This window comes from Merops nubicus, unplaced genomic scaffold (genome assembly GCF_000691845.1).
Source record: "Merops nubicus isolate BGI_N331 unplaced genomic scaffold, ASM69184v1 scaffold9754, whole genome shotgun sequence".
Classification (NCBI taxonomy): Eukaryota; Metazoa; Chordata; class Aves; order Coraciiformes; family Meropidae; genus Merops; species Merops nubicus.
Window position 1 is genome coordinate 27,703 of NW_008606186.1, and position 12,551 is coordinate 40,253.

The following is a 12,551-nucleotide window of genomic DNA, read 5'->3' on the forward strand; positions in this document are numbered from 1 at the left end:
GCTCTCTCCACCTCAGCCCATAGAACCATCCCCCTACACCCAAGTACACACTAATAACAGAGGCTAAACAGTTCCCTTAGAAGACCTTACTTCAGATCTTTTCAGGGGCTTGTTTGTGTTCTGAAGTAGTACAGAGCTATTTATAGAAAAATCTCTGCTGGAATCTCAGCCAGAATTTCAATAGGCTGCACAGCACAGAAAAGCCAGTGGTTAAGTTTTCTGTTTGCAAATAACAATATATTTGGAAACAACATACTGTGCTATTGTTCTGCATGTACATAACAGAAGCCTTTAGGCAATGCCTTTCTTGTCACTGAGAATACCACAGACTAAGAGCACTGGAATATCCTTCTCTTTTTGCTGAACCCATTCCAAAATATACACTGCAAGTTAAAAATGAGTAGCAGTGTTTTAGAAAAGTATCAGTTTGGCAATGCCTTTCAGAACGAGCTCCTAGAATTCTGTGACCTGGTGTGCAGTGCTGTTGTAGATACAGAAAACAGCTCCTGGAAACTAGCACACTGTTGCAGACTCCTCTCATATAATCTTTGACCCAAGTTTTTATTTCAGGTGCAAAAGCTAAGGCCAGAAATTTCTAGGGCTTTTAATCTCCATGTGTAGAATGCAAGACAGCATTGTAACTCAGACAACGTGTAAGGTGCCTGCCTCCTCCTCAGGAAGGAAAATGAAAGCAAAAATCACCCTCACCCACCAGAAGGGAAGGGAGGGAGGCACTCAGTAGATGAATTTCAGGCAGCTTGCTGGAGAGCCCAGCGCCTGTGAAGGTCACAAGTACAACTGACGTTTCCAGCAGAGATGAATACACTGTTCTGACTATTAAGTGACTGCAGAATAAAAATTTCTCATTACTTCACTCACTGTGGGCTTTCACCCTACCAGTTTATTTTAATACTTACTGTACCTTATAGTGGCACTTAAAACCTGAAAAAATAGTTTTCCCTTCACCCGTTGCCTACTCTCTTTTTCCCCTCCCACTTGGCAAGTATTTTCCTGTGTTTCTATTCTGGCCCAAGTGTACATGCCTCAGCTTCTAAAATAAATAATTTATTAAACAGAGGCCAATACTAGTTTCTGACGTGGACTTTCAGACATTCTTAACACTCATTTCTCTAAACAATGCAAAATGGAATCTACAAACCTTAACAACTCAGTAAGGCAGATGCTTATATTTATAACACATCTTAAAAAAATAAATATATATAGCTTACCAATCTGAGCCAAACACTTTACGTTAACTATTTTATATCTCTCACCCTCTCTATTTATAGCACTTTTTCTTTGGATTTTGGAAGACTTACATAACAGCTGAAAACAAGACAGAGTATTTCACAGTATTACTGTCCTGCAAGGATGTCAAAGTTCCTTGCAGGAACTTTAAAAAGTTTGGGAAGTTCACTTTGAGGAACAGGCACACTTGTTTCACAGACATGGAAAACAAAGCACAGAGCAGTTAAAATGACTTAGTGACCTTGCAGATGAAACAGCTCTGGATGGTTACTTCCAGTTCTCTCAGTTTTTAGTCTCCCTCTTTGTCAATCTCTCCTCCCTCCCAATAATTAAATTTGAACTTAAACTCTGAATTTAGTTAAAAGTGAAAGAGCAGTAACAGCTCTGTAAGAAACTGAAGCCTCTGTCAGAAGGTGCCAAACAACTCCTAGTTGACTGCTACATAATGGTAAAACTTCTGGAAGGAGAATTTCATTGAGTTGTTGAATGCTTTGAGTTGGAAGGGATCTCAGAAGGTCACCTAGTCCAGCCCCCCAGTGAGCAGGGACAGCCCCAACCAGATCAGGTTGCGGATTTCAACATACACATAGATGAGCCTAGAAGGCTGAAGAGGGCTGGTGGGACATGATCTTCTCTTAATGACTTCTTCAAAATGACAGCAAGCAGCAAAAAGGAAAGGTGAAGCCAGAAGTGCTCCTACACAGGATGCAGCCACTCAGCCAGGCCAGTTTTCCTCACAACACACAAGCCCGGTAACTCTTGTGCAGGAACATGAACAGATCAGAGAGTTGACCCAGTAGCACAGATGTAGATGGTGATGCAGAATATCCTTCCCCCATTTTCAGAAACTGCAGAAAGATGAGAATGCTACAGAAACAAATGGATGTCTGTTATTTCCAGGCTTTGTATGAGCTTCTTCAGGTCAAATCAAGGAAAGAATCCACAAGCCACAGGGAGCTAACACCCTGATGTGCAGAATCTGAGGGGCTGTTTTGTTTTAAATGCTGTCTTCCTACTGCACTTTCCTCAGAGGCATCTAAATATTGCCAGAGACAAAACTGCTGGGTTAAGCACAGCATGTGTTCTGCTCCAGTGACAGAACTGGTATGTTATCAGCCCCCACTGCTTTCAAGAGTGTGTTACCACTTCCAAAATGGTCCAGAGTAAAATGAAAGAGCCCGGATATTTCTCAAAAACAAAGAAGTAACAAAGGAAGATTTGCCTAAAAAAAAAACCAAAACAAACAAAAAACCCACAAAAAAAACCCCAACCACCCCCAAAAGGTGCACTTCCCAAAGGGATCACTGCAGCTACCTGAACATCCCTCTCAGCTCCACCAGGAGCTGTTAAAGCTACAGGGAAGGACCATCTCTGTCAGAAGCAGCAGCTACTTGAACTGACAATGAACCTAAAGGCAAGTCAGGATGCACTCAGAATTTCAATTCCTTCTTCCCTTTCCCAGGCCACACTTCACTCCAAAACAAGCTGAACAGGGCGATTACTAAAAGACAATCCAAGATATTTTTTTTCAAATTATCTCCAGTATTTCTATAGATGAATCCTTACACAATGCACTAAGAACAGTACTGGAGAAGTTAGGGTTTAGTTGTGCAATTTCAATGAAAAAAAAAAAAAAAAAAAAATCCAGGAACTCTCAAACAAATGTCTTTGAGAATTATATGAGAGTTCAAGCTAAAGATTTATTTCAGTATAGAACTGACTTTAAAATTTTAAGTTATTTGAAAAAGATAAATCCTTCAAACTGCATTTATAAGCACTATACACAAACACACACAGGTTATAATTTCTGCAAAGCATCTTCTACTAACCTTCTACTCAGAGGAGAAAGGCCAGATGAAATCACTCTTTTTAAGAATCAAAGAATGGAATAGGTTTTATATTCAAGAGGGAAAAAATTAAAATACAGGTACTAGCATTTAACAGACAAGACTATATTGGAAATTACTCCAAATTTAAAATAAGCAACTATAGTCTAAAGTCTCAGTTACCTTAACTGTTCCTAAATACATGCAATTATCTTTTCTCAAGTTTTCAAAACCAGAGTGCCAACTGTGGTGATTTGGGCATCGTGTTATTCCCAGAGCATTAATTTAAGAACTGCAATTGAAAATCCAAAAAGAAACATTTCCACACAAATCACATTCTGTATGCCTGGGAAATCCATCTTTCTTACAACTCCTTTAAACCCTCTTTTCCTGACCCTAAAATTTTCCTCCAAAAGTATATGCAAGCATAACTGCCTAAGGGCTTTGCCATGTGACCTAAATATGCTGGTTTTAACGGTGCTATCACTTGTGGATCGCCAAGAGGGAAACACGTTTTTGTAAAGAATGGCTGACAAATTAATAACTTCTCCTCCAGTGCTTAACAAAAGCATAAGTTAGAGGAGAAGCTTACAGCCACTTCTGTCTCCATAACTGAATTACAGCCATGCACAGAAGCCTCAAATGATGATTTTCAGTAATGTTATCAGTTCACAACAGCACTACCTGATGTCTCATTAGCCAGCACCTTCACTTTCAAGGCAAATCTGACAACCCCAAAACCTTCCAGTCACAGAGAAGAACAAGGCAAGCCCACCATCACCTAACACTACCTGCTGCCCAGAGCCATGTCCCAAAACAGCCCTGCCTGGGCAGCCACAGAGCGAGCAACATCATATTCCATAAATGAAGTCCTGGAGATAAAATCATTAGATATGCACACACACACAGAGCATCAGTACTTCCCCTCTGAAGACAAGACACATTTTTAGATTTCCCCCATTTTCAGCAATGCTCATGTAACAGCATCAGAGAATGACAATATCCTTTCTATTTCCAGCTTACTTGCATACCAACCCCACAGAAGTAGTATTTAGCTATTGCACGCTGTAAGAGAGCAGAACTGAGCTATATAAAGCAACAGAACAAAGCTGTAATTGCACACATTCCACCCAAGCTGAAAAATCTAGAAAACTCTCCAGATGTAGTTATTCTGACTCTAAGACCTCCTGCTGCTTCTTGAAAGAGATTGTTCTAAATTGGTTTGGATCAAGAATCATACTTGCTGTACTTGTCCCTTTCTCTCCACAGAAGCATGGTAACTGCTGTCTCTGTTCACTCACACAACATTGGTGCTCACCTGTACCCAGACTTTTCAACCATTTTCACTCCAATCACTTCCTTGAAAGGGTAAACCTCAGTTTCATGTCTCTACAAACGCCCAGTTACTCTGACACTGTCAATACATGGTACTGCATACTACAGAGCATTGAAAGGATGAAAAAAGGTCTGGAAAATGCCCTTAAGGCAGTTATAAAAGCATCTTACAGTAATGAAATTGCTTTGGGAGCACAGTGTTTCCTGATGAGGAAAGAACAAACAGTAGCCCTGACTTGGTGCCACCAGCAGTCGATGCTTCCCCTACAAGTACAGCACACAGCAGATTAACTGTATGCACACTTAGAACACTAAAGCAAAGGAGGCCCGACAGGACAGCTTGTAGCTGTGAGACAATACACTGGCTGAGGTGAAGTCAAAACCCCAAACTGGGGATTGGTTTTTCAAACCATATTAAGAGAGATAGGATATGATAAGAGAAGATTATCATTCAGCAGATTATCTTTTTAAAGTGCTTTACCATAAAGCAATCAGTAAGTTCTCTATCTCCCAGTTAAGTGGCATTTTCTACAACTTTCCAGAAGCTAAACTGCACTGCTATTAATACAGCTTTTTACTAACAATACTGAACAACTCTCACGGGGACACTGAAGGAAGACAGCCCACTCCACATGTCCCAGTTTTGCTGAAAAATAGTCAAAAAAGATTATTTGTAACATAGTGGTGAATTACATGGTGTACGTGTGTCCCTGCATATGCACTTGCTCACGTGTATGTGGTACCTAATTTCAAATAAACCCTGTCACAATGCCCAGCAGTTTGACAACTGCCTTACACAAAAATCTATGCCTTTATAAAAAAATCTATAGGTCTGTTTGTTTTCAATAGCAGCACAGACTTGGACCAGCTTCAGTCTTTACATCTAAAAGAAGTGATGCATGATCTCTGTTAAGCACTGGTGCACCACACCAAACCTCCAACTATCTTATTTGGTCAGTATTTTAGTTCAGTACAGTATCAGTATTAGATATAATCTATTGCTGGCCTTCAGATAGCACACGTTCAAAGTATGCATCTTGAACACCAAAGGTTTAAAGTCCTTTTTATCAGTTGATTTTACCATTTCTAGTAGCACAGCACTTCAAGACTGTTGTCTTGGGTTAACAGTACATAAAGTCCTACAAAGAGACCAACCCTCTTCCAGAGCTCCCTGTGTTCCTTTGAGCCACTCTCCATACAAGCACACACAGAGCACCGAGAAACAGATCAGGGCTCGGTTCAGCTGAAAAATAATCCAGTCAAAACCACAATTTTAAGTATTTTTCAGCTGCATCAGCTTCCCAAACAAGTTTATTGTGCAGTCAGATGAACACTTGTGCCAGCAAAGTGGGAAGGAGTGCCTCTTTAAGCAGAAATGCTGCCAAACATGTAGCTGTGGCCTAAATAGGCAAGTCAGAAGAGAAAGAAAAGAGGGGGGAAAAAAACCCAGCCAGTACAGCTAGGAACGCATGGCTCTTAACTCTTCCCTCAGCACTGCATCCACTAGTTTTATTCTTCATTTTAGTTCTTCCAAAACATGTTCTATGAATCTCTAGATGCCACAGAAACCCATTTCTAGGGTGGAAATACCCAAGCTGGAAGCATATAGGTAACACCTTTAAAATTCAAGGCTGTGAAGTTTCACAGAGCTGATCAAGAGATGTAATCCACCAGGACTGCCATTTTACTTGTACTGTTGGGAGTCCTGCCAGCTTGATCATTACAGCCACCATATTTATGATAAAAATATCACTCCTTTTCCCAACTAGTTTTTAATTTAAGGCAAAAAGATTCTGGGAACAGCAAAGCTTCACAGAAGCGTGAGAACAATACTGGTCAGCATGACTGACATGTTGAAGTGCCCGAGTGACCAACCCCCTGTGTCAAGAGAGAGTGCTGAATAAATTCCAGGGAGCTAAACAGCCACTTACTATTCTGCTGTTTGCTAAATGCTCTTTGTTTTGGGGGACATCACACTTTAAATGTACACTTTAGTCAATCTAGACCAGAAGTTCCTAGAATACAGTAGCCTATTTCTCCCTCTAGATACAGACAGCCATTCTACAAACAGCTGAGCATAAAAGAGCTAAAAGAAGCAGACTCAGGAATAGAGACTAGGACTATAACTTTGGGTCTTTCCATTTATTTAGAGCATTTTTCAAACTGCCCCTTAAAAACAAGCCTATGTCTAGTCCTTGCTCTTGCTAAGTGATGTTACCTTAGGAGCACCCAGAACACAACCACAGCCCTCAAAAATCCAAATTACACTCCCTCCCACAACTATACCACAATCTTTCTTCAGCATTATTATCACAACCTCTCAGACCTTTGCTACTTTTCTCTAAGAATTTTTCCTCCACTCCTATTACATCAATTCCTCTTTAAAAAAGCCCATCAAGTAACTCCTATAATGATGCCATTGTCTCTCTTCCATGACTCCTGCCCACAAGCACAGCTCAGGAGAAGCCCTTCTTCCCAACCCATCCCAGCAACACCCCTCCATGCCCCTGTCAGTTGTTGGCAAGCCTACAGAGCCAGCAGGACAGAGCTCTGGTAGGACACAGCTCACCAGCCTTCCCAAGGAGGCTCACCAGCTCCCAGCCACTATTACAGACCCATGTTACTTGGTGAAGAGAAAGCTTTCTGGTCAGCCAAGAGAAGCTGGTCAACTCCAGAGTCTGGTAACAGCTTTTTGCAGCAGTCCTCATTCCTGGCTTCAGTTTTCCCTCCTCTAAGATAACTATTTTCATGCACTGAAGACAATCTACCAATACCGAAGCAACAACAGTTCCCAGAGCTGCTCTGCAATTTTAAAGTCAGCTAAAAATAAACATAAAATTACACTTGAAAGATACAATATACCTAGAATCAAATACAGAAAGCATTCCTGAATGAGGGAAGAGTCAACTCTTGTTTCTACCCCTGACCACAGGAGCTGGCTAGGGACAGAAACGTAACAGGCTTCATCTCTTCATCATCTGCACACGCTGCTACAGCAATGTATTGGCTATGAAAGAGCAAACGTGAAACAAGTTATAGGTCATTAACAAAGCAGCACAGAATGGTTAAGTATCACACTTCAAAAGTAAGTCAGCAATCAGCACCCACAGCAGATATTCCAGTACTTGTTTCAGAGACAATTCGGGCATCCAACAGTTAACCTGTCAAAGATGAGGGGTAATCACTCAGGTTAAAGCTTAGGACTTAAGTTCCTGGCTCCCAGCCTTGGACCCAGACTATCTGACTTTTACATATCTTCGGATTACACTTGAAAGAACATTTAGATACAGCAGCCTGACTCTCTTCCTTCTGCCAAGTAATTAAACAAATTTGACTTAATTTGTTCTGAAGTACAAACTCATTCCATTAAGCAAGTGTCTAGTTTTCAGAGACAGTTTAAACTCACAGTTCTTAGTTGTTTCCAACTGGAGTTGCCATCATGTCATTTCCTGGAGAACATTAACAGCATAAGAGTCAAACTAGTCCCAAAACAAGGAGCTGCTGCAGACAACCTTTGTAAACCTTTTCTATTATCATAGAAAGAAACCCTAAGACACGGTAATGTCTGCTCTGAAGTGTTTCTGGATAGTTAAGTCTTACTTACACTGAAACAGTGATGGCACAAAAGAAAGGAAAAAAATCCCCATGCGTTAGAGATGCTTTTGATAACCTGCTGATTGAATTCAACAGGGACGACTCCATGTTCCCCACTGGAGAAGTCCTGGCTAATCCAACGTCCTGGCTCTGGACTCTCCAGAGGACAGGGAACAGGTTGAACACAGATATGTTGTAGGACTGGGCTCCAGCAAAACAAATATACAATGAAGAAGGGAGGAAAACTTGTGTTCAGCAAAGAATTGGCTATTACAGAAAAAGAGGCAACACAAGCTCCAACACTCTTACCCTTACAAAGTGGGCTGCGAAGTCATAACATGGAAAACTTTTACCATCAGTTAAAATTAAGGACCCAAATTATAATGAAGCTGACACTCAGATTTCAATTGATAACCTGATTTCTGTGCTTAACTCTGCAGTCTGACAGGGCCAGGCCACTGCTTGCAGCCGAGGATGAATTCCACACATGCCAAGAGAAGAGAAGAGGTGAGTTCTCTGCTCCTCACACCTCTGTATGCCACCGTGCAGAGCAGCTTCCTCGCAGCAGAACAACATGGGCAGGACCCACCTACAAACTCACTGCCATCTTCTCTCCTCAGCCTTTACTAACAGCTTCCCCCTTTCTTCCCCTTCCACCCTCATTAGCTCTAAAAGGAGCTGTCATATCCATCTATCACACAGTGCTTGCAAAGCCAGAAAATTAAAAACTGTACGTAGCAGAGTTCATGTTTCAGCCATCAAAGCCACCAAATATTGACTTTGTAATAGCAAGCCATTCTAGCCTGAGCTTCTGAAGAATTATAGGTTATACACGTTATGTGAAAGGTCACAAGGTCAGATCCGACCTCAAACATCCCGGAAGCTATGTACTAACATTCTGAGTAAGCTTTTCAATTTGCTGCCACTGTTACTCTCCACTGGCTGGTTTCACAGAGAACACGGTAGAGCAGCCACTGGTTTTGCACTCTACTGATTCATGCAGTTAAAGGGATGAAGCTGTCTTGGTGAATGCTTCTGTTAGTTTAGCTTTCCAACATCAATATTGCTACATGGTATTAGGGACAGAAGAAAAGGGAAAGCAAAACCTCCCATTTCTTTCAGGTTCATTTTCTTCACTTTGTTTTTAGTGAACATTTAGCATCCCACAGCAGAAGTTAAGTCTTTAAAATTTGAGCTCTAAAGCCATGCAGAAAAGCCCGAAAATCTGCATCCTAGGTACTACTGTACACAAACTGGTACTGTCCTCAAGTCACAGACATGACTGAGTCCACACTTGTCAGCCTGCAGACCACAGTGGTTAAACAATCACATCTCAAACAGCAAGATTTGCTTTGGCTTGCCCATGGTGAAAGCAGCACCACAAGAAAGCAGGCAGAAAGGCAGGGAGGGGAAAAAGGGTCCTCAGACTACACACAGAACCAGTGTCAACTTGGCCTTGGGTTTTCTGAAAGAGAACCAGAATCATGCCAAGCTGCTGTTCCAAGTTCTGCAAGAACCACACATGGCTCCATTTCATGACAATGAACCTTAAAGCTGGAAATACAGCTAATAAAAGGAAATATGTGACTAGCTTGATACATTATTAACCCTTCCAACAGTATCATGGGGAGACATTACAAAGCACAACAAGAACTCAAAGCTTTCGAGTATGGAAGCTGAGCTTGCACTCTGACTGGACAGCTGGCCTTCAACGATTTCCAGCACGAATCTTGGGACCCAAATACACAGGAAGTGGAGAGAATTTCAACTCAAGAAATTCATTACAACCAAGTATAACCCCAACCTTGGGACCTCTCTCCATGACCTAGGCATTCCAGGATGTCTTGCAGCACGCCAAGGTTCTGGGGATTCGCACCTTAAGACTCATCCTGAGTCAGCCAGAGCTGACCGTGAAGCAAAAATCTGCTCTTTGGGCCACAAGATCAGAAGCCATCCTGAGTGGGTTGCTGAAACTGAAGGCATTACAGCAAAGGCTTCCCCGAACTCCACCCACGATGACTCCAGCCACACACAGGCCACTGCCAACCTGTCAGCAAGCTAAGGCTGGCGTGTACTCAGCCAGAACATGAAGTGCAGTACACCAGAGCAGCTGAGGAAGTCGGGGACGGAGCACGTCCCAACTTCTGCATTTCCAGATCCCTGTAAAAGCCACTTCACCATAGAAACATATCTATAGAAAGTTCATTATTACCACATGCGTGTCAGCACGTCTGTTTTAATGAAGAGTTATTTCCAAGTGCCTGCCACACAACCACAACTCCTTCAATATTTGTATTTCATTAAGGATTTAGTTTGATATGGAATGAAAATAAAGGTTATGGTATTTAAGGTCTGCCAGGGAAAATATTATACTAAATTTACAAGTAGGTTTGAGGTTAAGCTTTAAAATATACTTCCTGAAGAATTTTAAATTAATCTTAAAAAACCTGATAGAGCTTTTTTGTTTCCAAAAGCCATCTCTCAGTTTGTCAATGACAGGAGTCTTTGAAGGTGCATCTTCTGCCACACGCTGCAGCCAATAAATCAAAACAAGTCACTTATGTTTATACTGATTTTTTGGCCTTTGGAAGTTAATTTGAACCACACATCACATGGGGAAATAATGGAAACTGTAGTCACTCCTTTTCTAAATACAACATTTATCTCACTTCTAAGTCAGAGCATTCAAGATACATAAAGAGATAAAAAACCCAAGGAATTACATTAGTGACAAGGCCAACTGCTTGCAAAAGAAAAAAGTTAACTCATGATCTTACAGACTGTCTTGTGCAAACAGGACTTTATGGCCAAAGAAGCTGAGAAGTCAGTGGGACTTTCCTCAAAAAAAAAAAAAAAAAAAAAAGAAGAAATGTTGCTCTCTAGCACAGCAACTGAGCAGCAGAGGAAGTGGATTCCTCTAGTGATTCTTGATCCAAGTAAAAGAAAACAACAAGTATCTTTTTTGCAGTCACAATCAGAGGCAGCCATCTTAGTGTGAGATGACATTTGTCACTGCCAGCATAGAAAAGTTTTAAGCAACCTCCAGTGTTATTTTAAAGACAAAACCCCTCTTTACTTAACAAGTAAGCATGCAGAAATGTTCAGATTTCTTCCTCTTCTGGTTAACAGAAGCTGGAAAGTTTGGCAAAATGACTGGATCTTTATCTAGCACTTTGATCTTCAAAGCATACAAACGTTTAATTAATTCTCACACCTCCCTGTGAAATGCATGTCCCATATTGCCCATTTTGCAGATGAGGGGAAAACACAAATCAAAAGCTGAGTAACAAGAAAATCTTAATCTCAGAAAACAAATTCCAGAAAAATATTTAAGAAGCCTGAACTCAGCCCTTCTCAGAAGTGTGCTGAACAGTACTCTCAAGCTATCATCTAATCCTGAATCTGGGTATCCGAGTCCACATTAAATGTCTGTCTCAAGCTCAAGCTGCAGACAGCAACACTGGGGTATTTTAGTAAGACTGCACTTAAGGCTCCCTGCCTAAGGAGTAGCTGAGAAGTCAGAAAACATTCAGTTAAAAAAAAAAAAGATTGTGCTTACCTTCTGCTACATCATCATCTACAGCGCCTTTCACCTGAGAAAAACACCACTGAATGTCATTTCCTCCTCCGGCTCCTAAAAAAGACAATCAAAACACGTGAGACCCCCGCGGCAAGAGGCAGAGCACACAATAGTTCCCAAGCGCAGTCTCGGGGCGGGCTGTGCACGCCTCCTTCCCCAGCAACGCCGCCGCACAGCCGCAAGCGGCCCCTCCCCACCTTTTCCTTTAGATATTGTTTTTGTCACCAGTGGTTTGCCAGCGCTCGGCGCAGGGTTTGTCAAAACCAGCACAAGAGCGAGGGCAGGCACAGGCTCCTCCAGCAGCCGCACCGGCAGTGCCAACTCCCACCCAGAGCTAACACCAGAGCGCACGAACCTCGCTGCACAGGGAGCTGCTTCAGGAGTCAGCACCCTCCACACACACACAGAGGCAACTCAAGCACTCTCTGCCAGAAAAAGCTGCAGATTTTTAGAATACTTCAATCTTTGATTCGATAGAAATCAAGTCTGCTACTCATTCCCTTCTCCTACAAAAACACCGAACCGAACCTGCATTCTAAATTCTAAAGAAAAAAGATTTTACCACAATTTTAGCCTCTTCGCAGAAGTAATGAAAGCAATACTCAGCCTTAGACAAAAAGCAGCAAATCCAAGCAGAAAAGCAAACAAGCAATCTGATGTGAACAAGTTCTACTACCGTAGAAAACGGATCGAAGAGAAAACTTCAGGAACATTACTGCCCCGGCGGAAGGCAGTGATTCATTTGAACCCTGCCACCAAAACACACAAAAAAATCACCACCCATTTCTTTTGCATTTCATTCTGAACAAATCACTGCAGGGCTCAGTCCATACAGGAAGAGACTGAAATGGGCTTGCCTCTTTTTTTTTTTCCTCCCCCCTTGAAAGCCACTGTCAAAATGGAACTTTTCCTCAACACAACTCCAACAGGCTGAGCAACAGATGGCATTTCCACATTAATCCAGAGCT

General features: G+C 41.8%; 1 protein-coding gene across 1 annotated transcript in view; it reads right to left on the reverse strand.

Annotated features, from left to right (window-relative positions):
- The window catches only part of PPP2R2A (protein phosphatase 2, regulatory subunit B, alpha), a 35,138-nt gene extending 22,842 nt beyond the window's left edge, over nt 1–12,296 (reverse strand). The window contains exons 1-2 of the mRNA XM_008939569.1: nt 12,260–12,296; nt 11,563–11,637 (exon numbers count right to left, since the gene is read on the reverse strand). Coding sequence (XP_008937817.1) covers nt 11,563–11,637; nt 12,260–12,296 — 112 coding nt within the window. The remainder of the gene's footprint in view (nt 1–11,562; nt 11,638–12,259) is intronic.
- Between the last annotated feature and the right edge of the window lie 255 nt (nt 12,297–12,551).